The 27,807-nt window shown below is 37.8% G+C and overlaps 1 protein-coding gene across 4 annotated transcripts in view; it reads left to right on the top strand.

Annotated features, from left to right (window-relative positions):
- Positions 1-27,330, top strand: part of LOC127443717 (plakophilin-3-like) — a 36,578-nt gene extending 9,248 nt beyond the window's left edge. For 3 of the 4 annotated variants that reach the window (XM_051702564.1, XM_051702552.1, XM_051702543.1), the window contains 12 exons: positions 1,823-1,914; positions 3,564-4,204; positions 5,738-5,861; positions 9,905-10,109; positions 11,864-12,038; positions 12,417-12,534; positions 12,743-12,907; positions 14,988-15,170; positions 18,220-18,373; positions 18,907-19,102; positions 20,506-20,593; positions 26,727-27,330. In XM_051702564.1, coding sequence (XP_051558524.1) covers positions 1,823-1,914; positions 3,564-4,204; positions 5,738-5,861; positions 9,905-10,109; positions 11,864-12,038; positions 12,417-12,534; positions 12,743-12,907; positions 14,988-15,170; positions 18,220-18,373; positions 18,907-19,102; positions 20,506-20,593; positions 26,727-26,768 — 2,183 coding nt within the window. In that variant the 3' untranslated portion in view covers positions 26,769-27,330. The remainder of the gene's footprint in view (positions 1-1,822; positions 1,915-3,563; positions 4,205-5,737; positions 5,862-9,904; positions 10,110-11,863; positions 12,039-12,416; positions 12,535-12,742; positions 12,908-14,987; positions 15,171-18,219; positions 18,374-18,906; positions 19,103-20,505; positions 20,594-26,726) is intronic. The other variant, XM_051702560.1, reaches the window with a different exon arrangement.
- Positions 27,331-27,807: the final 477 nt, after the last annotated feature.

Raw genomic sequence — 27,807 nt, 5'->3', positions numbered from 1 at the left:
AATTGTTTCTCATGATCTTAAAAATCTTTTGATCTGAAGGCGTATGCTTAAATGTTTGAAATTAGTTTTGTAGACAAAAATATAATTGTGCCACCATATTAATTTATTTCATTATAAATCTAAAATTTAATAAAAAAAAAAAAGTTTTTGAAATTGATGACTTGGACCAAATAATAAAGAAAAGCAGCCAATAAGTGCCCAACATAGATGGGAACTCCTTCAATACTGTTTAAAAAGCATCCCAGGGTGATACCTCAAGAAGTTGGTTGAGAAAATGTCAAGAGTACATGTCTGCAAATTCTAGGCAAAGGGTGACTACTCTGAAGATGCTAAAATATAACACAGTTTTGATTTATTTTGGATTTTGTTTAGTCACAACATAATTCCCATAGTCCCATTTATGTTATTCCATAGTTTTAATGACTTTAGTATTATTCTAAAATGATAAAAATTATAATAAAGAATGAGTAAGTGTTTCAAAACTTTTGACCGGTAGTGTGTGTGTGTATATATATATATATATATATATATATGAGAGAGAGAGAGAGAGAGAGAGAGAGAGAGAGAGAGAATTTTCTCCCCTTTTATCTCCCAAATTTGGAATGCCCAATTCCCACTACTTAGTAGGTCCTTATGGTGGCACGGCAACTTATCACGTGGCTCGTGACGCGGAGACTCCCAGCATGTGGAGGCTCATGCTACACTCCGCGATCCACGCTCAACTTGCCACGTGCCCCACTGAGAGCGAGAACCACTCATTGTGACCACGAGGACGTTACCCCTATGTGACTCTACCCTCCCTAGGCAACCCGGCCAATTTGGTTGCTTAGGAGACCTGGCTGGAGTCACTCAGCATGCCCTGGATTCCAACTCGTGACTCCAGGGGTGGTAGTCAGCGTCTATACTCACTGAGCTACCCAGGCCCACTCAGTAGTTTCTTAACACTTACTCAGCTTATTCCATTCCTCTCTACTCAGCCTTGACTTTTTGCTTGCCCCCTTTCAGTAAATCAGGGATGACGAGCCAACTTGCTGTGGCTTGTTGCATTTGAATGTAGACAGTTACTGTCCCACTGCCTAATCATGTGGTTTCTTTTAGGAATTAACCAATAGAGTTTTTATCTTTGTCTGAGTTGAACAGAAAGTAAGAGTACAGTGGAAAGAATTAGAGACAGAAAGAAAGCATATAACAATAAAGAAAAAATAAAGGTGGGAATGGACAAAAGCATTGTTGTACCTCTGAAAAAGAATGAAAGTATGACTAAGGAAATAAGACAAAGGACATCTCTATGATGTCATCTTTTCCTTCTATTCTGTTCTGATGCAATTGCTATAGCAGACTCCCCCTTTTAAGTTTGAATAAACTTCCTGTGAGAATGTCTTGGAGTCTTAGACCTATGCATTTCATATACCTATTTGAATTGTAAATCTGAAAACAAAAACATTTGTAACAGGCTGGGTTAAGGAGGCTGAGCACTGATCTCTGAAACCTGATCTCTTAAAATTTGATGAAGCGCCTGTTAGAGAGCTGGATGCCAAACACGGATCAGGTGACACTCTGGGTCTTATGTCATGTAGACCAGTGTAATGTTTTGGGAAAAAATCCCATCCAAATGAAAGCCACCTGAGAAAGTACTTTCTCATTTCTCAGTTGTCTCAAGAGAAATAAGTCATTTATCTACATATTTTATGCATGATTAAGTGTGGACAATCTCGAGGCAAACAAGTCCAATATACTGAGAAGTTAGACAAGTATTATGTTGCTTACAAAGAGATAAAATGAGGTAAAATTGTGCATTTTACCGTAATATTTTCTTTTTCAGAATATAACGGCTCGTCCTCCATGAGATACCAAACCAAAGGCCCTGGATTCAGTTCCAAGTCTCTTGTCCCCAATGGCAACAGAACAATGGCAGTATGTGAGACTACATTCAGCTAATTTCCAGCCCAGCGTTTTTCAATTGCATCATCACAGTTCTGAAGATAATGATATTTAAACTTGTTTTAGTCACAGATTTAGGTTTACAATGTAGATTGTGATAACATTTTCATTCAGTTTTAAAGAGATGCAGTGATAAAGCTTTTGAAAGATATTGAACTGTTTATTTCGCCAAGCTTTTTTTCACAACTTTATGCTAGATACTCAGGTTAAATTAATTATTTTGAATATGTTTTTTTCAGGTTAGGGCAGGTTAGAACAGTCACCTATAAATGGTTATTTGCTGGATTGATTTCAAGATCCACAATCCCTTGACAATGACACTCTGTGTGGCTGCACCCGTAACACACAATGATGTGGTATTTTGCAGTCTCCTGTGGGAGCTGTGTTTAGATGGTGAAGTGCAGTTTTAGCAAACTGTGGAATTGAGCTCAGAGCCCATGTGCATCTGAAACATTCCTATCGCAAGACCTCATGTGCCAAATGGTGAACCAGAGGCCATGTTATCACTCAGTGTGATAGCAAAGAGCTAGACTATTCTAAAAGAGCAGCTCACACGGTCAGTGCTCATCATTGACATAAAATGCAAACACTGCAAAACATTTTTTTTTTACTCAGCATTTTGATCTTGTTTTCAAGTAAAAATATGTAAATATCCTTAACCCTGTATGGTACGGTGTAGCCATATGGCAGTGCTGTACCACAATGAAATTGCACTTATGCATTATTATGTATTATCTTGTGCTATGCACAAGAAGAGTGCACAGTTAGTGAGGATGAGCTAGGCTTTATTGACACTGAAATGACAATATTGAAGGACATATGATAATGATCAACTAAATTTTAGTTTGTAGGAATTCCAAGTGTATAAATAAATAGATTAAGGAAATATTGGTAACATTTTAAAATAAGGTTCCATTTACTAACATTAGTTAAAAACATTATTTAACATGAAATGACAATGAACAATACATTTACAGCATTTATTAATCTTGGTTAATGTTAATTTCAACCTTTACTAACACATTTTTAAAATCAAAAGGTGCATTTGTTAACATTAGTTAATGCACTATGAACTAACAATGAACAATTGTTTTATTAAAGGGTTAGTTCACCCAAAATTGAAAATTCTCCTATTATTTACTTGGACTTAAAGGACATAAATATTGAACTGTTTCTCACTTACACTTATCATACAATTTCTGAAAATATGGATTTAACCACTGGATTATACTTTGGTATACTTTTAATATTAATTTAATAATTTTCAGAGAAATCTTACAAAATGTAGTGCTTAAAACAAGAAACAACGTTTTGCCAGTAGGGCAAAAAAATTAAGGTTGCTTCTACTTTGAACTAAGTTTATTTTTATTAACACATTTGCAAATAGTTTTTTCTTGTTTTTAGCATAAACCTCATTCAATTTTTTGAGATTTCTCTGAAAACAAGACTTAATATTTTAGGCAGTTTTGCTTTTCAAGTAAATGTATATTGTTTTAAGGATGTTTAGATACTGAGTAAGAAAATGAGTTGCTGCAGTGAAATCAAAACGTTGTGTATAACATAATTTTGATATTGATATGGTTTGGTATACTTTTTAACTCCTCTCTTCTCCCTTTACTCAGACCCCCCGAATATCTCAGTATGCAGGTGGATTTTCCTCTCACTCTGCAGTAGAAATGGGCACTCAGCACAGAATTAGCCGTGGTGTCCCCATGCCTGCAGTAGTGGGACGTCCATACATGCTCCAAGATGAAACACATGTGAGTGGCTCTTACACCAACCAGATGCCAACAATGGACTCTAGAACTATGAGACGGACTGAGCAGGAGGCAGCATCAATAGGCATGCATACACTGCAACACCATTCATCTCCTGTGGCCAACTGGATGCCATCTTATGGTCAAAGCCCTTCACCGAATGTGGTGCACAAGCAACACACCCTCAGTGGAACCTTGGCACCGGAGGGATTCAGCAGAGGCTGGAGGGAGTCCGAGTTTGCTCATCAATATTCATTTAAAGGCCCCTCTCACCGTACCATCAGCCGAATAAATAATCGGCAGGTGCCGCAACAACAGCAGCAAAAGATGGGTGGCAGCTCAATGCACTGGCAGCAGATGTCCACTGGGGGCAGCACTCTGTTGGGTGCCGGGCATTACCAGGGTACCATAAAGAGAGCAGGGTCTGTGCATAGTATGAAGAGTGTTGGTCGTGGTGTGGATGTATGTGACGGATTGGCAGATGGAACCGTAGACGCTCTTGGCGGGTAAGAGTATAGAATTTATTTACACAATAATATTCGGGCTTGTTTAGTTGAGAAAGCCCCTTAAGGACACCACCTTTGCAAATCATATTCACCACATCGTAAATATATATATATATATATATATATATATATAATGTATGTATATATATGTATATATGTATGTATGTATGTGTGTGTGTGTGTGTGTGTGTGTGTGTGTATATATATATATATATATATATATATATATACATACATACATACATACATACACACATATATATATATATATAAAATATGTATATGTATATAACACATCAAAACTACATGAAGCAGAACAAACATATCGCCCAGAACACTCATTTAAACTGGAGCATGCACGCTAGTGCATTTGACTATATATTACATATTACATTTTTGACAGAAAATAGTCAAACAGCTAGCAGTTGTAACATAAAGGCCCACCTTCACACAGGTTCACACAGTCAGGTTACCACAAATTGCGTTATTTAAAAATGACTATTGGGCTATTTTACACTGTCATGTAAAAAAAGCGAACCTGCACAGCAAAAGGAAATAAACAAAAATATAAATAAAAAATAAACTCTCCTGCCTACCTTACAAGTTCATCGAAGGTGGACTTGCGCTCTGGAGTAGAGCAGATGAATTCTTCATTAGGGTCTGAATGTCTATTGTTTGGGAGATTTGGATTTGGATGAACACAAAAAAAAAAAATCTGAACTTCGCTTTTGCGCCATCAAACTTCTAGCAACAGTTCATCTCCTGCGCCATTGTCGTACGTGTATGCATCAGTCAAGATGAAAGATGTGATAGATGCGCTAATCCTGTAAAAAAAGAAAAGAAAAAAAAGAAATGTAAAACAAAAACTATTTAATAAAAGCATAAGTTTATAGCCTGCTTACAAGTTATATTTAAATGCCTCAATGAAAATAATCATTTGAAAAGACAATTAAGTAATCGCACCTAATAAATGTCAAAGTTATTACATAAATAGATGAAGGAATCATATATAAAACACAACTAAAAATGCAAGCTTATTGAAATGTTGGCCAATAAATAAGCTTGTATTTTTAGTTGTGCAATAATTTTTTCCCTTTACAGAAAGTGTAAAATGTATCAAATTTCTTTAGAAAGCAGTTTGCGTTGCATTTACAATCCTGTGAAAATAGGGAGTGCTGCAACACCCCCAGCACCCCCACTTCCTACGTCCCTGAATCAACAGTAAGTTTTCTCAGTTTAATGGTATTCACATATAAGCACAGTTTTGCCAGGACTAGAATAACTTCTTAGTATATTTCGCTGTTAATGACGGTTTAAAAGTGGCTCTTAAAGCGAAAAAAAAAAAAAAGAAAGTTTCCTTGGTAATACTGCAAGTACAGGACAGTAGTTATAATGCATAGAAGCATTCATGTAGAGTGCATGTTGGCCACTTTTGCTCATAATAAATCTTAAACACATATCAGCTACAAAGTTGTGTTTTTCTATATCATGTGGTTTTATTTTTAACCCATTCCTGTTTGTGTTCATGAACAGAATCCATAACCTGGACATGACCACAGCAGTCAGTTATCTTTCTTCCACTGACGTTGCCATGCAGATGTTGGGAGCAGCCTACATACAGCATCAGTGTTACCACAGTAATGAGGCCAAGATTATGGTAAAAACAAGTAGTTATTTGTGTGTTACCTCAGATAATACACTAATGTTGTACTCTTGATACAGTGAAGTGCTTTCATCACATCCCCTTTATATCCACCTCCTACCTGTCAAATCTGTAATGATCAAGCCGAGTGCAGTGATAAACTTATTTAAACCCCGAAGCTTGAAAAGTGCAGTTTTCTTTCCTGTGTTTACATATTTCAAGTTGAAAAAGGAAATGGGGTGGAATATATAATCCCTTTTTTAAGTAGCTGTGACGAGAAGGAGGGCGTGGCCAGCGCTGAATCAGATGATCAGCTGGAGAGCGAGATAAAGGGGAGCTGGAGATGGCAGTTAGAGAGAGAGAGAGACGCACGCGGCTGTGCTGCACGTGTGTGTGTTTGTTTTGTTGAGTTTGATATTAAACTTTACGTTGACTGTTCAGCCGGTTCCCGTCTCCTCCTTGCCTGTCCTTTTACTGTTACAGTGGTGCCGAAACCCAGGAGGGAGGAAGGATGCGCTGTCGCGGAGTCCTCGCCGCTGCTATCCGCCAGGGGAGCAGCCGCGGCCACCTGCCTGGGGATGGAGGGGTCGCTGCCGGCCGCTGAGAGCCGGAGGAACCGCTGCCATCCGCCGAGAAGGGGAGGAGCGGTTCTGTCCGCCAGGGGTCGGAGGGCTCGCTGCCATCTGCCGGGGGAGGAGCGAGCTGTCATCCACCAGAGGGCGGAGGAGCGGTTGAGGACCTGGCAACAGCGTGTCCAAGAACAGTCGAGCAAGTTTTTCTCTCTCTCTCTCTGTGTGTCTTCCGCTCGCCCTTTCCCTCTCCCCACGCCTCCCCTCGTCTCTCCCCCAGGTTCCCAGAAGGCGGGGTGGACCACCGGCTTACAGAATGGCCGGAAGGGCAGCGTCTCCCCTCCAGAGATGGGGGGGAGTTAGTCAGTCCGGTGGCGCCCTGGCCTGAATCGGGCGGAGGAGGAGTGTGATGAGGGCGTGGCCAGGCCGTGAGGGTGCATGGCCGGCGCTGAATCAGCTGATCAGCGGGAGAGCGAGATAAAGGGGAGCTGGAGACGGCAGTTCGAGAGAGAGAGACGCATGCGGCCGTGCTGCATGTGTGTGTTTGTTTATGTTTGTTTTATGTTGAGTTTTACATTAAACTTTATGTTGACCTGCCTCCTCCTTGCCATCCTTTAACTGTTACAGTAGCCATGAGCCTTTGTATGCTATAGCCATGAACCGTGATTTGCTACCTGCTATTGTTAGTCAGTTGTTAGTGGTATTAGAGGTAATACATTTTTTTATTTTAGACAGTTTTATTGGACAAAAAAGGGGATATACTTTGTAAACTTTGTAAACTTTTAGGATTACAGTAGCAAAAGGTGCTAGCCTTTAACAGACATGAAATAAAAGCATCAAAACTCCAACTCTCACTTGATTTAATGGGGTCTTTAGGTCAAGGTTATTTGTAATTGTTTTGTTTTTGTTATAATAGATATTAGCATAATATACAGGTGCATCTCAATAAATTAGAATGTCGTGGAAAAGTTCATTTATTTCAGTAATTCAACTCAAATTGTGAAACTCGTGTATTAAATAAATTCAGTGCACACAGACTGAAGTAGTTTAAGTCTTTGGTTCTTTTAATTGTGATGATTTTGGCTCACATTTAACAAAAACCCACCAATTCACTATCTCAAAAAATTAGAATACATCATAAGACCAATAAAAAAATCATTTTTAGTGAATTGTTGGCCTTCTGGAAAGTATGTTCATTTACTGTATATGTACTCAATACTTGGTAGGGGCTCCTTTTGCTTTAATTACTGCCTCAGTTTGGCGTGGCATGGAGGTGATCAGTTTGTGGCACTGCTGAGGTGGTATGGAAGCCCAGGTTTCTTTGACAGTGGCCTTCAGCTCATCTGCATTTTTTGGTCTCTTGTTTCTCATTTTCCTCTTGACAATACCCCATAGATTCTCTGTGGGGTTCAGGTCTGGTGAGTTTGCTGGCCAGTCAAGCACACCAACACCATGGTCATTTAACCAACTTTTGGTGCTTTTGGCAGTGTGGGCAGGTGCCAAATCCTGCTGGAAAATGAAATCAGCATCTTTAAAAAGCTGGTCAGCAGAAGGAAGCATGAAGTGCTCCAAAATTTCTTGGTAAACGGGTGCAGTGACTTTGGTTTTCAAAAAACACAATGGACCAACACCAGCAGATGACATTGCACCCCAAATCATCACAGACTGTGGAAACTTAACACTTGACTTCAAGCAACTTGGGCTATGAGCTTTTCCACCCTTCCTCCAGACTCTAGGACCTTGGTTTCCAAATGAAATACAAAACTTGCTCTCATCTGAAAAGAGGACTTTGGAACACTGGGCAACAGTCCAGTTCTTCTTCTCCTTAGCCCAGGTAAGACACCTCTGACGTTGTCTGTGGTTCAGGAGTGGCTTAACAAGAGGAATACCACAACTGTAGCCAAATTCCTTGACACGTCTGTGTGTGGTGGCTCTTGATGCCTTGACCCCAGCCTCAGTCCATTCCTTGTGAAGTTCACCCAAATTCTTGAATCGATTTTGCTTGACAATCCTCATAAGGCTGCGGTTCTCTCGGTTGGTTGTGCATCTTTTTCTTCCACACTTTTTCCTCCCACTCAACTTTCTGTTAACATGCTTGGATACAGCACTCTGTGAACGGCCAGCTTCTTTGGCAATGAATGTTTGTGGCTTACCCTCCTTGTGAAGGGTGTCAGTGATTGTCTTCTGGACAACTGTCAGATCAGCAGTCTTCCCCATGATTGTGTAGCCTAGTGAACCAAACTGAGAGACCATTTTGAAGGCTCAGGAAACCTTTGCAGTTGTTTTGAGTTGATTAGCTGATTGGCATGTCACCATATTCTAATTTTTTGAGATAGTGAATTGGTGGGTTTTTGTTAAATGTGAGCCAAAATCATCACAATTAAAAGAACCAAAGACTTAAACTACTTCAGTCTGTGTGCATTGAATTTATTTAATACACGAGTTTCACAATTTGAGTTGAATTACTGAAATAAATTAACTTTTCCACGACATTCTAATTTATTGAGATGCACCTGTACTAAATATTAAAGGAGTATTCAAAGTTCAGAAGAAATTAAGCTCAATTGACAGCATTTGTGGCATAATGTTGAGTACCAGAAACATTTATTTCAACTCATTATTTCAATTTCAAAAATCGAAGTTACAGTGAGGAACCAATGAAAGTGAATGGGGCCAATCCATAAACATTAAAATGTTCACATAAGTATAGCCACAAGACGTAAAGAAATGCGTGTGAACATGTTTAATGTGATAAAATCGCAAAGTTAAATCCACTTTTACAACTTTGTTGCCATGATGACTAATGCAGTAAACCCTAAAACAACTGTAAAAAGGAGGATTTAAACAACTTTACATCTCAAATAATACACAACTTTTAACAGAAGAATGAATTTAAGTGCTTTTATAAAACTATAGGGTTCACATTTCTGCATTTAAACCTTCAAAAATTGGCACCATTCATTTCCATTGTAAGTGCCTCAGTGTAACCTCCATTTTTGCTTTTTTTATTTTGTGGTAATCAACATTATGCCACAAATACTGTCGAATGAACTTGACATGTATTGTACCCGGAATATTCCTTTAACAAAATGGATCATAGTCGGACTCAGTGCTTAGCTGCTTTGTCTTCACTATTGTTTATGGTACATTCAAGCCAGCTGCAGAGGATACCTTCACTCTGCCCTTATCTTTGTCCAGGACCTCAGGGGGCAGAACATTTCGCCTCAGAGCACATGGAAAAACACAGACAGATGTCTCAGGAGGTTGCCATGTTGGGCTCAAAGCTTTCTCTGAGTAGTGTTTAAACAATTAATCATTTTTGTCAGTGAAGTATGAAGCACAGAAATAGGATTTTGAGAAAAGGGATTTTTGGGTATCAAGTTTTAAGTTAATGAACTGATGAAAAAAAAAAAACTATTTTAAGGTTAAGCTTCTCTAAAAGTCAACTTTTGCGCACTTACATATGCGTTCCTCCTTGTTCTTACAAAGGTGCGGAATCTGAAGGGCATCCAAGCTTTAGTCCAGCTGTTCAGCAGTGAGAACCAGGAGGTGCAGCGCTATGCTACAGGTGCTACACGCAATCTCATCTACGAGAATATGGACAACAAGACAGCTCTTATTGAATCTGGTGGAATTAGCAAATTAATTGGTGCTTTAAGAGAACCAGATGATGAACTACGCAAAAATATCACAGGTACGTTTATGTGAATGGGGTTATTGATGGGGGATTTTGATGTGCTAACTAGGAGCGGAACTGTCAGGGCAAACGGGTAGATTTAAGTAGAGCAGGCAGTGATTGAACTCTGAGACACAGTGAAAGGGCGAGAGAGAAGGACAGGGCCTGGCTGTTACCTGGACTCACTCCAAGTCTCAGATGCAGTGAGAAGTGGACTCTTAGGCTTTTGTGCTTTGTGAGCTATGCTATCACCCCAACCCACCACACACACACATTCACTTAGTTGACATTCTTTGCTGCTCCACTTTGGGTTGTCAGGTCTCTTAGTGACATTTTATGACTTGTGCTCTTATCTATGCTGAGTTAAAAGCCTCACAAGACACTAGAGGCTTAGTGCTCTGTGTACTACAAATCTCCCAATGGGCAGTTTAAGACTTTTTAGACTCTTAAGACATTTTTAGAATATACTGTAAAAGTGAAAAAAGTAATTTGGTCACACAAAGTGTCACACAAGTTAATTGATATTTCTACTAGAAATATCTGTACTTTCAATTGAGCATTTTTTTCTTTCATTACACATTAATTTAAATGTTTCCTCTTTATTACTTCACCATGACTGGGTGGTCATGTGTTAATGTATTCATTCCTGTAATGTCAGAAAGAGTTTTCTAGCTTAGTTTCAATGAATGGTCTTTTTGGAATGGGGAGGGTCTGCTGAAATCTGAATCTATGTTTAAAAAGAAAAGGAAAAAAATCATGATTTTTCATGATATTACCCCACTGAATTTGACATTAGATTGTAAAATAATAAAAAAGAACACCCAAACTTTTTTTTTTTTTTTTGTTGATATTTTTGGATTGTAATCTGACTCCAATCCATTTAGTTTTTAGTTGTCTAAACAGAAAAAAAAAAAAAAACAAAAAAAAAACGTGATTTTTACAAACTAGACAGCTTTCTAATCTTAATTGTTGGAGAAGAAAATGTGCTGAATCGTTCTGATTCCTACATCATTACTATTGCGACCGATGTACTGTAGATATACTGACATTGACTACACTGTCTGAACAGTGCAGATGGTCAGTCCTAAAGATAAAAATTTGAAAAACAAACAGTTCTTAGTGGATGTGGACAGACTACTGCAGCTTACAAGCTGTACAGGGAGGAAAAAGAGAGCAATAGAATAAATAATATGTGTCCCACAGGGAAGGTAACAAGATATCATTTATTTTTCACCTTGGAGACCAGAAAATGAGGGTTATTACAAAAAGTACATTAACATTCACTTTAAAAGTGATTTCAGTCAGACTAAAACAATAATTTGTCTTTAAAATATTGTGGAAACACTTTAGTCCAACTGAAATCGTGCCAGACTGATTTTTGCAAAATAGGACTAACACACCTAGATAAGGCTATTGAAGCATTGCTTCTTTCAGCATATATAGGCCTAGAAATTGGACCACAATTGGCACATGCATGTTCCGAAATACAGATGACACCAACATGTATTTAACCCGGGATGACAGACAGATGAAGACTGTAGTTCAACTACACAAATACCTGCTGTACCTCCGCTATAACTGCGCAAATAAATGTACTGAGTGTTATAGCTGAAAGTTCTATTAGTTGTTATACTACAGCATTTACAAATGTATCTGACATTTACGAGCAAAAAGCAGAACTCGTTACTGAATGAAAAATCATTTCAACTGTCTATTTAACAAATCTCTCTCTCTCTCTCTCTCTCTCTCTCTCTCTCTCTCTCTCTTTGTAGGTATTTTGTGGAATCTGTCTTCTAAAGACAGTCTAAAGGAGAAGTTGGCCAGAGAGAGCTTGTCTGAGCTGACAGAGAGAGTGCTTGTGCCTCTATCTGGAGGTGGAGATGCTAGCGTCATTCAACAGAGTGTGTCTGAGGCTGATATATTCTACAACACTACAGGCTGCCTCAGGTACAACTGCTCACACACCCTCTCATGTATACTTTTCTATATACATGTGCACTGCCAGGCACACTCTGTGGGTCTATACAAGTAATAAAACTTACATGCACACCTATGCACATGCATGCACAGATATACAAACACGCAGATACAGATTCACACACATGCTATTATAATAATCAGAAATGTGAATATGTAGGGCTGGTTGCCACTATATTTGTAATATGCAAGTTTGTAGTGGTCAACAGACAAAGAGTCACAGCACATCAATTAATTTCTTGCTACAAAGATTTATACACACACTAAAAATGAATCTGCTATAAAGATTTAAATGCATGATAAAAAAAACTTTTCATAACTACTACACCCATTTGTATGTATTGCAAGGAACCTGAGCTCAGTAAATGAAAGAACCAGGCAGCAGATGCGGGATACTCAAGGTTTGGTGGACTCTCTGGTTGGATACATTCAAAACTCCCTACAGGATGGGAAAAGAGAGGACAAGGTCAGGCCTGAGAATAAACGTATATTTTTGCAAGCTAACATACTATATATGCTGGTCTGGGTCAATGCGACTAGTCCAGAAGGCCAAAGTGAAAACTTTTGTTTTTCTATGCTAAACCAAGAACATCAGTTGCTGTAATCATACTGTAATCAACTACATCATTTCCAGGACTATCTGAAACTGTAATTCTCAATTTATTTGCCTTTAGGGTGTAGAGAACTGTGTATGTGTTCTGCGCAACCTGTCCTACCAGCTGTACTCTGAGATCCCAGCCTCAGTTCAGATGCGTTTGGAAGGGCCCACTCGAGCACAGGATACATGGCACAGCGACCCCATAGGCTGTTTCACCCCACAAAGCAAGAAGGCAAAAGATGTTAGTCATCCACAATCCTTTATCACATCAGCATTAATCGTTTAGTTCTGCCCTTTCCTGAAAATATTTGAAAATAATAATAATAATAGGAAATATACATTTTAGATTTTCAAAAATTTCTTTTGCAAATAGAATCGAAGTAGAACAAGTAGATCTGCAACAGATCTCAACATAATTGAGCCAGTCTGGGATTACATTAGGCTGGGTGTACACGGTGCGATATTCGGGAGAGATCGCGTGGGTGTGCGGTTGAACGAGCTCATTTGGCGATCTACCTGAAGTTGACCAATCAGGAGAAGGTGTTAAAACTCACACGATCAATGAAAACTGAGTGTTCATGAAGCTTTTAAACATTTGGAGAAACGGTCATGTTAAAACTGTGTTTTTCCCATTTTATTCACGACCACATCACTGGGAAGGATTATGCTGAAAAGCCATGCTGTTCTTTGCTCTTCAAACAAATAATTTGCTAAACGGGTTGCGCTAGAAAACAATCTTTATCACTCTGACGGACAGAGTTGTAAAATTTCCGTCATGGTCTATTTTTATTTGCATATTTGCATTTGCTTCAGTTATAGGGCTACATTTAGGGGGGATAGCATCTGTTATAATTGTATATACATGATAGTGGATATGTGATCGATTTGTTTTGTTTTTTTTCAACTCCCCAAGCGTGAGTCTGGTGAAATCAAGAATTAAAGTTGTGCCTGTCAATCAACACTAATCTGAGCTAAAACAAGATTGTTAAACTTTGCTACTTGCGGCTTTAAAGCGCATTCACATGGAAAAGACCTCACAGATCTTCTTCAGAATGTCTGCTATCAACATGCAAGCAGTGACACAGATGAGGAGGACGTAACCTACATCTAAAGATGAATAATAGGCCTACTGGTAGCCTACTCCACTAAAGTAACTCAGAATTCTGCACTAAACGTCATGTTTGCGCTTAGATTAAATCCAAGTATAACCAGCAGAAACGGTGCGCGAATTTTCCGCACTTTCTTTGTAATCTTGTACATTTTGTGTGTTTTATTATCATGCAGTTACTGGCAACAGCAACACACTGACATTATGATTAATGTATGCAGTCATGAAACCACGCAGCCTCCCTTTGAGTCTGTCAAATATTAATTTTTTTATTGGCAGATGAGTTTTCAGCTAATGCAGCCCCTGGCCATGCCAGTTTTCTTTTTTTTTTCCTTAATCACAAGCTACAAGGAATTAAAGCAATCTCCTCCTCTGGCTTTATATGATAAATAGTGCGAAAATTCATGCGATTGCTTTAGAATTCACTAGGTCATTAAGTCGTGTCATGTACCACTGCAGCTGTGTATTATAAGATAAACTGACTCGTTATGTGTGCTGGGGCTCACGACCTCCCGAGTGTCAGAACCTGCACCGTGTACGCCCGGCCTAGACAGAAGCAATTGAGACAGCCTGAATACATAGAACTGTGGCAAGTTTGACAAAAATGCTTGGAACATCCTATCTACTAACAACCTTGAAAAACTGTGCGCAAGTGTATCAAGGAGAATTGGTATTGTTTTAAAGGCATCAGGTAGCCACACAAAAAAGTTTTCTTTTTATGTTTACTGGACTTTGTATGAAGTTTATTGATTCAGGGCATTATTTTTGAAAACATCCTCACTATACAATTTTTTTTACAACTGCGTAAAACTTTTGCACAGTACTGTGTATATACATAAATATATAGTATACTGTTTATATGCAGTATATTTTGTTATATGTTGTCATGTCCTTTTGTCCAATGTGGAATATAATGGGTTAGTTTGTTACTTGTTTTTATTGTATTTTATTGTTTTTATTAAATGTATTTGTATTATTTATGTATTTTTGTAAACTGCATTGTGGCTTTGACTAGTATTGACTATTAGTACTGTACTTTCCAAAAATGAAAGAAATTATTGTTGAACTTTTTTAACTAAAGGATATTCTTTGACCACACAGTGTAGATGGTATTACAAAGTCATGCATTTCTTAGCAGTGTATTTTCAGAGGTATTATAGTTTATCTCCCTGCTGTCTGTGGCCTTTTTTGATGAGCTAATATTGTGTCCCAGCAGAAGAATCAAGAGCTGTCCACCTTCTCTGAAGTTGCCCGAGTCCCTAAAGGTGCAGAGTGGCTTTGGCACCCACAAATAGTCGGCCTGTACAATAGCATCCTGCAGAGCTGCGAGACGAACACAGCCACAGGAGAGGCTGTGGTGGGAGCCCTGCAGAACATCACAGCGGGGGAGGCCAGGGTGAGATGCTTATCTGACACTCACTGAACTTTTCACAGAGGATTTCCTGAACAGGAAGCACAACTGAATTCCTTCCATCAGTTAGTCATATTTAAAGGAATAGTTCACCCAAAAGGAAAATTCTGTCATAATTTACTCACCCTTATGTCATTCCAAACCCAAACACAAAATGATAATTTTTAATGAATATTGTGGTACAATGGCAAAACCCCTTAAAACAATAAGTTTTGTTTCATGTTTGTGAATACTGCCATTGTATTTAAAAGAATCAGAATCAGAATGAGCTTTATTGCCAAGTGTGCTCACGTACACAAGGAATTTTTTTTTGGTGACAGGAGAAACAAGCAAGTGCGCACAGAACATTACAGTGAGACATAGTATATAAAATAAGGTAAGTAAGAGTATAAATAGACATACAGTACAAAAAAAAATAAGGATATATAACATAGAATGGTGTATGTACATGTGCAAGTGGTAATATATGTGCAAGGTAGGGGTATGTACAGATATTGAATTAAATATGAGTGAATTTACATATGTACGTGACATATTTATACATTATTGCACTATGGGAATCCTGATGGCAGTTTAATTGTTCATGTGGTAAATGGCCTGAGGGTAAAAACTGTTCTTGTGCCTGGTTGTCCTGACGCTGAGTGCGCTGTAGTGCCGGCCAGAGGGCAACAGTTCAAAAAGGGAGTGGGCAGGGTGTGTGAGGCCCAGAGTGAAGGCTGAACTGAAGTCCACAAATAGGATAGTTGCATAAGTCCCAGGTCTGTTGAGGTGTTGCAGGATATAAAGCAGTCCCATGTTGACAGCATCATCCACAGACCTGTTTGCTCGGTAAGCAAATTGAAGGGGGTCTAGCAGGGGTCCAGTGATGTCCTTCAGGTAGGCCAAAACCAGTCTCTCAAATGACTTCATGGCCACAGACGTGAGAGCGACAGGTCTGAAGTCATTAAGTCTTTAATGACACAGTTTTTTTGAGGGGGGGGACCGGAATGATGGTGGAGCATTTGAAGCAGCAAGGAACTTCACACTGCTCCTGTGATCTATTGAAGATATGTGTGAAGGCAGGTGAGACACCGTCTGGGCCTGAAGCTTTCCTAGTCTTTTTTTTTTCCAGAAGACCCTACACACATCCTCCTCACAGATCATAAGTGCAGGATGAGTAGCAGGAGGGGAGAGGAGGGGGGTTCCAGGAGGTGTTGGTGTGTGTGAAGTGAAGATCAGAGCGGGGGAGGGGTGTGAGACTGGGCTTTTCAAACCTGCAGTAAAACACAATCAGTTCATCAGCCATTTGTTGATTCTCTACAGAGGGAGGGGGAGGGGTCTTATACTTGGTAACGCTTTTCAGGCCTTTCCACACAGATGCAGGATTGATGGCTGAAAACTGGTTTCTCTGCTATACAGAGTAGCTTCTTTTAGCCACCCTGATTTCCTTGGTCATTGTGTTTCTGGCCTGGTTGTACAATATTTTATCCCCACTTCTGTAAGCATCCTCTTTGGCATGATGAAGCTGTCTGAGTTTTACTGTAAACCATGGTTTATCGTTATTGAATTATAAAAATGTCCTAGTAGGGATACACTACCGTTCAAAAGTTTGGGGTCACTTGCCTGAAATGTTTCTCATGATCTTAAAAACCTTTTGATCTGAATGTGTATGCATAAATGTTTGAAATTAGTTTTGTAGACAAAAATGTAATTGTGCCAACATATTAATTTATTTAATTACAAAACTAAAATTTTATTTTAAAAAAAATAGTTTTTGAAGTGGATGACTTGGACCGAATAATTAAGAAAAGCAGCCACTAAGTGCCCAAAATATAGATGGGAACTCCTTCAGAATGGTTTAAAAAGTATCCCAGGGTGATACCTCAAGAAGTTGTTTGAGAAAATGTCAAGAGTACATTTCTGCAAAATCTAGGCAAAGTGTGGCCACTTTGAAGATGCTAAAATATAACACAGTTTTGATTTATTTTGGAATTTTTTTAGTCACAACATAATTCCCATATTTCCATTTCTATTATTCCATAGTTGTGATGACTTTACTATTATTCTAAAATGTGAATAAAAAAAAAAAAAAAATAAAGAATGAGTAAGTGACCCTAAACTTTTGAACGGTAGTGTACATATACAGTATTCTCAAAGAAACTGATATATGATGTCACAGTATCTGTGAGCTCGTCCAGGTTTGTGGCTGCAGCTTCAAAAACACTCCAATCAGTGCATTCAAAGCAGGCTTGTAGTTCCAGCTCTGCTTCATTAGTCCATCTCTTTACAGTCCATACTACAGGCTTAGCCAGATGAATACTGGGCAGTTGAGTCCTAAAGCCGCGTTGACGAAGCTTAGTGCACCGGCTCGCTTCCTTCACTTGCGTCTCTTGGAGCACTTGTAGAACACCTTCAACTAAGATGTCTAATAAAACGCCTGAATAATCAGTAACTGGCCAAAAATTATCAGGTATGCTCTTCCGAATATTCAGCAGTTCATTCCTGGTGAAACTTATCGGGAAAGAGTAACAAAAAACATGACAAACAAACAAAAGTAACAAAAACGCCAGAGAGCTCCACACCAAAGCTGCCATCCACGGCGCCATCTTGAAATAATATAAGTACTTATAAAAGAAGGACTGTGATGCTCATTAAATCATCTGCTTTTGTGTTCCACATAAGAAAGTCATACAGGTTTAGAATGACATTAGGGTGAGTAAATTATGACAGAATTTTCATTTTTGGGTGAACTTTTTCCTTTAATCACATAACTTCAATTGTGACTGGCTACATCTATCACCTTTGTCTCTGTTCTTTTAATCTTTGCAGTGTATTCTTTAGGTCTCCTACTTATTTGGTTTTCTGTCTGTTCTTATATCTCTAATGATATGCATGTTCACCGCATCTCTGTTTTTTTCCGTTTTTTTGTTCTCAGTATTTTCCTGTCTTTGTTTTATCTAGCTGCCTGTAAAACGAATTGCTCTCCATCCATCCTACTTTTTCTCGTTTGTTTCCTTCTCACTCACTCATAACCCTTGCTCTCTCTCTCCCTCAGTGGGCCTCAGTGTTGAGTCGTGTGGCACTGGAGCAGGAGCGGATGTTGCCGGTGATTCTTGACCAGTTGCGAAGCCCCACCGATGCAGAGCTCCGTTCTCTCACGGGTTTGCTGAGGAATCTCTCCCGACACAGCAAAAACAAAGCTGACATGGGTTAGTGAAAGACTTTGTGCCCTAGTGTCAGCCTACAGCTCTGTCTTTAATTTCATTTTTAAACACTCCAACTAAGGTTTCAATATTCTGCCAAACAAATGTCTAGCTCTGTCAAAACTTGAATAAAGTTATTGCAAAAATAGATAAGTATGAAAACTGCTATGACAACGGCTATATTTCTTTCTGTCTCAGCCTCTCTTTTTATAGACCACTGTTCACGATTCTCCCTCATTGCAGTCTGTAGGACGGATTTCTTACACATTGTTTTTACTCCAACTCATTCTCTTACTTCACTTCAACCCACATTCATACTTTCTTCAGTTCTTCAGTTCCCATCAGACTCATTTTTGTATCGCTGTACTGCCGCCCATTTCTCCCCACCCTGACCTCAACTATCTGCTCACACTGTAATTCACCCCCGCTGAGCCACAGCCACTTGGCGCCTCCTTCATTACACTACACATATATCACTTTGTTTCAATCTTCCTGTTTGGGTAATTCCAGCTATATTTGTTTTTGCACGTTATCCATAGCTACCAAAGTGGTAAACATTCTAGTGGCCAAACTCCCCAGTGACGGACATCAAAAAGACCCTTCTAGTGATGTGGTGGTCAACATTTGCGGGGTTCTCAACAATCTGGTTACAGCAAGCTCTGTGGCTGCAAGAGATATCACTTTCTTTGATGGACTTCCCAAGCTGGTCAGCATTAAGACATCCCATGACAACAGGTGATGCTATTTACTAAAGCTTTACTTTATTCTTTGAAGAGCCAAATGAAATAGCTTTTTGAGCAGTTTTCTTTCCTGTGTTGATGTTTTTCCTGTTAAAATAGGAAGCTGGGACAGGACATATGAAAGGGCTCATCTGTTTTTTGAATAACCAGTAGAAGGACATTTTATGGGATAAACTTTTGTATAAACAGTTTGCGTGCAATATGAGTCATCATTATTTCTGGCCTGTTTTCCCAGGAAGAGAAAGACTGTAAATTTGACATTTCTGTAACCTATATGCTAAATTCATTTTGTCAACTTTAAGGAGACAAGAGTGCATTCCTATGGCCTCAAAGCTAACAGACATAGACTAAAAGGCACACAAAAAGCCAATTTAGATTTCATGGGGTCTTTAATATTGTCATTGCTTCAGAGAACAAGACAAAAAAAAAAGCTTGCAAGTGTTGTTTTTATTCAGTATGTAAAAGATGCAAATAGCTTTATCTTACATTTGGGATATTCACAGAAAACACTGACACGTGCCTATTTGTGTCTCCATGACGTTCTACTAATTAACATGATACTAACTTAGCCACATTGAATCTGAATATCAGTCCCCATTCTTCACCATTACATTTTAATCAGTTGCATAGAATCTAATCCTAAACCTAATTTAAAAACAAATATAATCTTGATTTTAGGAAACTAACTTAGTCGCATTGATAGATTTAACTACTAATTTGTAATTCAATATTTTTATTTAAAGAAAACTTTATTTTAAGGGATCAGTTTTTAATTCTTGTGATGTTTGATGTGAAGCAAAAAGGCACAAATCATGTTTTATTTTTTTTTAAGGAAATGCCACGGGTTCTTAATACTCTTTTTCTTCAAATGTAATGTGTGATTTATTACAAGGTGCACTGAAACAGTGATTCTACAAGAACTTACTCAGCTATCAATTCAAATTATATGGATTCCAAATGTACTCTGTGGTGGGCTTAAAATAATGTAGCATATTATGGTAAGGTTTAGGATTAGGGTAAGAAAGAGTGAATAACTATTGAAATACAACTAATTTGAATATCGGAAGGTCACATCACCCTCTACTGGTCCCTCAGTATACACAATAAGGTGGTTATGGCCATGGTACTTTGGGCCTGCGGTAGAAAAATATGATTACTGCTGAGGTTCAGCTCAGTTTAGCTCTAACATTTTCAAATGAAATAATTAAATGACCCTGGAATTGTTTATACAAATGGCATTTCCTGAGAATGCCTCATTTATACTGGACCTCACCTACCAGCTTTCATACAAGCTAGTTGTAATACAGCCTACATGCTGTTTCATTATTTAGATGTTTAATCAAGAGCACAATGTCCCAGCATTGGTTCTCATGTTTCTACCTTCCTATTCTGTCTTAGTCCTGGGAAGCTGAAAGCGGCCAGGGCTGCCTCCACCGTTCTGTGCAACATGTTTCAGTACAGCAAACTCCACAGAGACTACAAACAGGTGAGTCTCAGTTTCCAGCCCAATTAAAAGCACAAATAATTTTACAGGTCACAGTAGCAAGTAGTAGACTTGAGATAAAAGCCTATCCGTGATAATCTTTTATGATCTGACACTTCTGAAAATGGATCCTTTGTAGTCCTCAGAATTTGCACTGAAGAGTTTTGTGTGAACTTTGTTTATGTATTTGCTTACTATCAGTCTTTATGGCCAATGGTTATCTATTTTTATTATGGTATAAGTCAATAAATGTGGGCGTTAACAGTGTGTGAATAGGCACTATAGACGTTTACAGTGTATGAAGAGGTGAATTCTATGTATCTGCAGTTATTTCAGTTAAACAACGTGATGTCCACGTGTGTGATATCATCTCTTTCAGTCAGTTATATAACTGAGGTAGACAAATGTTTAACCAGTACCCATTACTGAATACCGGACATGATCCTGTTTACAGAGGTTGATCTATCGCGGTGGCATCGGGTGGCAAATGCCACCCTAAGAAAAAGCATTACCACCCCAGCATTAGTATCCCGATGTATAGAAAATAAATGTACATTGTGTAGGGGTTTATTCATTTCGAATTGCCTTAACCGAGCCCACAACACAGACCTATTGAGTGAGAGACCACAGCAGCGGCCGATCGCATAATAGATTACATCAGCGCCCAATCGTGTGATAGATTACATCAGTGGCGCGTATATAGTATTTGAGCGTTCACGGCGTGGGTTGACCCACGCACATCACAACAATGACAACATGGACAGATACATGAAAAAAAAAGAGGTAAAAGATTAACATCTGTTGTTTCCAAGTCGTCACTGAATGATTATTAAACACATCGCTTTCAATTATGGGTGCAGACGGATGAGACATGTCCTCAACATTTTTTGAAATCGATTTTGTCGTGTATAATCCAGTTGAAACATCTCCAGTTCTTGAGTAGGAGTTTCTATTTCATCTGATCTGTTTGTGTGTTTGACTGGCAATCCGGTGTTGGATTGTGTAATTTTGAATGTTATGATGAGTGTTGTTGCGGCAGTTATCAGTGTCGTTCAGTGTCAGCAGGTTTTCCACAGCTCGTGCTCTTTTCCGGTGGAATAGAAAAGCAAAATGTGTTCCATATCTCTGATGTACAGATGCAGATGCAATCTTGGCTTATTATATATAAAAAGTTATATTTGGGCGAAATTATATGCATTACAAACAAATCAACATATCAAAAATGTCATCAGGCATCAGATAGCCATCTAGACTGTGCGTGGGGTCCTATAGGTTGCCATGGAAACGTACGTAGTACTTTGACAACTGAGGGGAAAATTATAAGTGCTTTTTTGTATATGAACGGATTGGATGAAAAAAACAAACATCAGCCATTAAGTTATCTCCTCGTAAACACCTTTTTATTAAAAGTGTGCATTAGTGTCTGAACTGAACATATTTAGTTTAGCCTGGAATACCTGTAACTGCAGGTGGCTCCCTCTCCTCTTGCAGTCACTTGACTATATGCTTACGGATGGCAACAGGATCCAGCGTGCAAGGGGTTGGATTCCATCAAGTCAGATTGTTGTTGATACGTTGCGTTGTTGAGCAGAGTGACACAGTAAACAAACATCAGTTTTGAAGTGCATTCTGTGTGTGGGTCTTTTAATGTGTGTCAGGCAGAACATCATATCTTAAATTTGAGCCACTGTGCCTTTTCAGTACAAAGCAACCGGGCTTCACACCAGCTGTATTTCCTACAGACGCCTTTTAAAAATCATGTGGAGAGCGACTAGTTGACTACAGCCTGACAGCATCGATTATGTTAGTTGTAGCAAACTAGTCTATGCAACCCCTAGGGCGAATTAGAACCCGGAACCTCAAAAAACTTGATGCAAAAAGTCACCACCAGACCAGTCAGTCATGTTCTTAAAGTGCTTATCTATGAGTTCATCTACTGAATAACAAAATCCCAAGGCTGATAGTGGCAGTTGTAGAGATGAAATTACTATATGATATGAAATATTTATTTGAGTGCTTGAATCGGTCAGAATGACTGTTTATCAAAACAGGTAATTTAAAAGAATCTTTTACTGGGCGCAACATAATTAATAGTTTCGCAGCACTTCACCCCACAGTACAATTGTCATACAGTTTTTATTTTATTAGGCTTAACTTTGTGTTAATGTTTGCTTTCAAATGGCTTATTTCAACTGTTACAAAGGTGATAGGACTACAGGACTTTATAAGCAGAATAACATGGGATATGCATGCACTCTCCATCCATGGGTACACTTAACAAAATAAAACAATTTGGCCTTCATAAGGTGACTTTTAATTCAGACTGCCAGTTCTATAAGTCAGGCTAAGGAACATTTCAAATTTTTTAATGTGTTTAATAGAGATTTAATAGAGATTGATTGGTACCTTAATCCTTGGGCTTAGGCATGGGCGCTTGCTTTGTTGTTGCCACCCTTAAAAGTCTTTATGCCACCCTCTTGCCACCCCATGAAAAAATTTTAGATCCGCCCCTAACTGTTTAACATGATATGTCCCAGCTGTGAATGGGCTTTGAACTGATTTTTAACTTGCATGGTTGCCAGTCAATGTCATTTATATGGCTTTATTGTATTGAATAGTTATTGCTTAGTTTTACAGAGCTACGCAGACTTTTTACTGTCACCATTAAAATCGGCATAATGTCTTGCAGCTTACTCTGGTCAAGAACTGCCCACTTAGACCGGAAAAGACTGACTGACATGTTATGTGTTCTATAAATCTGAAATGTATGATACCACAATAATAAACCAGAATGAAAACATCTTAATCAAGTAATGCCACAGCAATTTCCCTGAATGGCTTTCAGAAAACATTGAAATAAATTCTGGTCACCCAAAAGGAACAAGTACCAATTATTTCAAAGATATAGCTCAGAAAACAAAGCAGTTTTCACTCCTGGCTGGATATTTAGTTTCATTGCTATTAAGTGTTGCGAAAAAAAAAAAGAAAAAACTTCTGGTAACACTTTCTATGAAGCCCATATTTATAATGCATTGTAAAAGCATTATACATGCATTATACTGTATTCTAATGTTTCATAATACACCTTATAATAAGTTATAACTTCTCACAAATAATTATAACTACAATTATAATACATTATAAGACTTCTGTTCATAGTTATACTTAAGAGTATAATATATAACACAAGCAACATCTGATTTTAAGGCAGCAGAAGCTAATAAAGTTAATCATAAAAGTGCTGTCATGCAAAAGCAGCATAGTTTAAACAGTCAAAAGGCTTTATGACATGATCATATTAAAAGTGGTCTGTACCTGCTTTAATTAAAGTTACAAAAGCAATATCTTCTTATAAACAGCCATAACATAAACTTGTAACATACAGTACATTACAAGTCAAACTTATACAATGGAAGTTATGTATAAAATAAGTCTCCAAATAAGATTCAAAAACATTCCAGTACAGAAGTAGTTTGATTTTTTTATTTTATTATTATTATTATTATTATTAGTATTATTGGGTATGTTTACACCCAAGAAGATTGGCTACATGTGTGATCAACGTACATATTTCTTTTTTTTTTTTTTTCTGGAGAGAGTTTTTTTTAATATATTTTAATCTTGTAGCTTTACAAGTGTTTTTCGCAATATCTCAAAATTTACATTGAATGGGTGTAATTTTGTATTTTGCGCATGTGTAATGTATATAATTTCCAGCATGAGTTGTAAAATATCTTATGGATGTTTATAAAAAGACATTGATTTTGTCACTTTACTTAAAGCATACCTATAATATAGATTACAGATTTGGGCGGGGCGATATGACAATATATATCGTGGCGACAAAATAAAGTGTCAATCGATATTGTGTATATCGCAATATGTAAATATCCATGTGTACAGCATGGGCTTATCTATCAGTGGGCAGAGCTTCACGTAAGACAGAAAGAATTTAAGAAAACATCGACAGGGTTTAAAAAATATTCAGTGGCCACCCAAGCAACTTCAGTTACATTAATCTCACTTTTGGTGCTTCATAAGTGCTTAATATGCTTCCCGGATACGCACATCTGTGTTTCATGTGAGCGTCGTGTGCTCTGCCTCTGGAGCATGCAAGTGCGGGCGAGTCCAGCATACTTCCTGATTTTTACTGGAGAGCGCAGAGCAGGATCACAAGTGCTACTTAATCATTTTTGACCTAGAAAAAACCCTAATGGAGAAAGAAATCTCCACAGAATGGGACGTCTCCTAAACAAGTCAAGAAAATGAAGAGGAGCTTGTTATTAAAATGGGTTCGACATCTGTGGTGTAGGTTCAAAAAACCCAACACGGAGCAGAAAAATCGAATATGCAAACTGTGACGCACGACGATAATCACCCGTAATAAAAGTAATACAAATTTGTTTACCTCAAAATGAAGCAAGCAAAAGAATATTATTAAAGCCAAAAGATGCGGCTTTAATTTGATTTTATTGTTTTCAAGAAGTGTTTATATTTATTTGATATTTATTTTCTGCAAGAAGTTTTTACATTATTTTGGAAATTTGGAAAGTGTTTATTTTTGTTGCTTTTAATTTTTTTCTTCTTCTTTTTTTTAACTTGTATATTATTCTCTATATTGTATTGCTTTGGGAAGATCTCGAGTTTCAACATATCAGAATGAAATTTAGCATTATGGTAAGAATAATTTAAAACAAAGTTGTTGATTTTTTTTGTTTGTTTTTTTTTTTTACTTTTGACTATTGTCATGCTCCGAATAAAGAGAAAATTATATAAGAGGAAATATTTTAAAAGTATTTAATTCACTGACAGAATTACCCCCAAAAAATAGACATAAAAATATGGTTATTTAATAAACAATTTTTACCCCCCAAAAATATTTACTACATCGTGATATATATCATTATTGTGATATAAAATTACTTATATCGTGATATAATATTTTGGTCATATCATCCACCCCTATTACAAATACTGTATATATAATACATTATAACTTCTGCAGATGAAACTGGATGTTGCTGGTGTTATAATGCATTATACTCTAAGGTATAACTATGAATAGGTAAGTATAATAATGTAATATTTATGAGAAGTTATAACATATTATATGGTGTATTATGAGACATTACTAATGCATTATAGTGCCTTTACAATGCATTATAAATATGGGCTTCATAGAAAGTGTTACCAAACTTGTCCCCAAATATTGTCCAAAGATTTTCTACCTCACAAATTTTGGCAAATCCAGTGATTAATTCTTCCTCTGAAGAATTGAGGGGTACAGTCATATCAGTAACCTTATAAAAGCTGTTTTACATGGAGAGGGTCTTCTTATGGGGGCTGCCATGTTAGGCTCACATGACCAGCCGAATACTATTCACTTAATTTTAGTATCTGCCTTGTTATTTGACACATTCACACATGGATCAAATCGATCATGGCTGATTGTGAGTAGTGAATTTCTACAATGGCATCGGTAACTGAAAACGATTGTGTTTGAATGATGCTGCATGCCCCTAGGTGTCAGTGTAAGTCCAAGACGACATAAACAAAGAATGACTTAGTGCACCTTTAAAGACTGATTATGTGAATCGTGTACCTCATGTTCTGCGGCCCAAATGGCACTGGTCAGACAGGTGATCTGTGTGGAATATGACAGTGGAATGCAGGAGGTTCTTTTTTATTACCTTTTTTAAAGCCGAGTCCTTTTATTTCCATTTTACTTTCAGATAATATGAACCAATATATTTTTGACTATATGACTATTATCTTGAATTTCACTTGATTAACAAATAAGCATGACCAGTTGCTGCTGAGAATAACAATGCCAAGGCCTAAGTTCTATTTCAGTGATGACAACCAAAAAAGGTGTTATAATATACAGTATATGACAAATTGGTAGGTTTGGTTTTGGTGGATGCAGTACAAAGACTTGCTACTACAAGAACATACATAAGACATGCTGCATCAAACATGTAGAACATGCTGCTGCTGCACAATTAGACTACATACAATCCCGGTGAAGCAGATTTAGACAAGTGGTGCTGAGGAGGAGGAAGGTTTCAAAGATAAATCTCATAGCACACTGCAGTGAAACATAACATTTCTCTTTTCTGTGTTCTTTATTTTACAGAAAGGGTTCACAAAGCGAGATTTCACTGATGCAACCATCTAATCTGTGTCCATAATTCAGTACTAAACAACTCAAAGGACAAGATGGCAATAGACACCTATAGGATTTTTCCTGCCTTTACCACCAGTACCCAAGGGTCCACCAAAGTCACAAAGGGAATGCAACCAGCCTCTCTCATCCACAGTGAAGCAGCGGAGAGAATGAAGTTTTTACTAGAGTATAAATTTGAGTTTGCAACACCCTTGAGTATTATGAATGCCAGAGATGTAGAGGAATGCTTGCAGAGCTCAACATCTAACAGCCAGACCCAGATGCGTGTGTGTGTCTTGGTTGAATTAATTACATAAACCTTTAGGTCTGGGAGAGGGCAACATATTGAAATGAAATGTTAGCTCCCATTAGTTCATTGCAGCAACTCATTACTTTGAACAATTCAAAGACTAATTATTTGACCAAATCCTGCTTCTTTTGCATAGATTGGATGATGAAGCTTATCAGTCTTATCCTAAGTTTTGATTTTGCTAAATACTTTTGTAGGAGCTCACAATTAAAGAGTCAGATTTGCTCATATGGTTTATTAATAAATGTCTTTGTTTTTCATATATCAACGCTAGTTCAACAGTTTTATTGGCACTGGAGTGCAAAAGAGTTAACACATTGTGTGACATCTGAATAACCTTTCAAGCTGAATATTATGAAAGCACAAATAGAATACAGTCAGTGCCTTTGGGAAACAAAAAATAGAAATGCATATTTGGACATTTGCATTCATGAGTCATAAGTCAATTCCATTCATGAGCATTGTATAGGAATTCACTACATTGTTGTGTGCCAGATATAATGAATGCATTAAACCAATAACCACAAATCATCTTGATATAATATGGTAACATTCTTTTAAAAACTAAGCTTTGTGTGCAATGTGCATTCAATCAAACTTACTGTCTACTTTACCAAACATCATTCACACATTAACTAAATAGCTTTTTTTTCTGTCTCTATTAAACGTTTTTCCCAATTTTGTGTGTTTTGGCCTACACTTATTGCATTTATGTCCTCCACACTTTTTTTTGTTCCCAGA

Source organism: Myxocyprinus asiaticus, chromosome 1 (genome assembly GCF_019703515.2).
Source record: "Myxocyprinus asiaticus isolate MX2 ecotype Aquarium Trade chromosome 1, UBuf_Myxa_2, whole genome shotgun sequence".
Lineage (NCBI taxonomy): Eukaryota > Metazoa > Chordata > Actinopteri > Cypriniformes > Catostomidae > Myxocyprinus > Myxocyprinus asiaticus.
The sequence above is the reverse complement of the archived record's forward strand: the minus strand, read 5'-3'. Positions and strand labels throughout refer to the sequence as shown.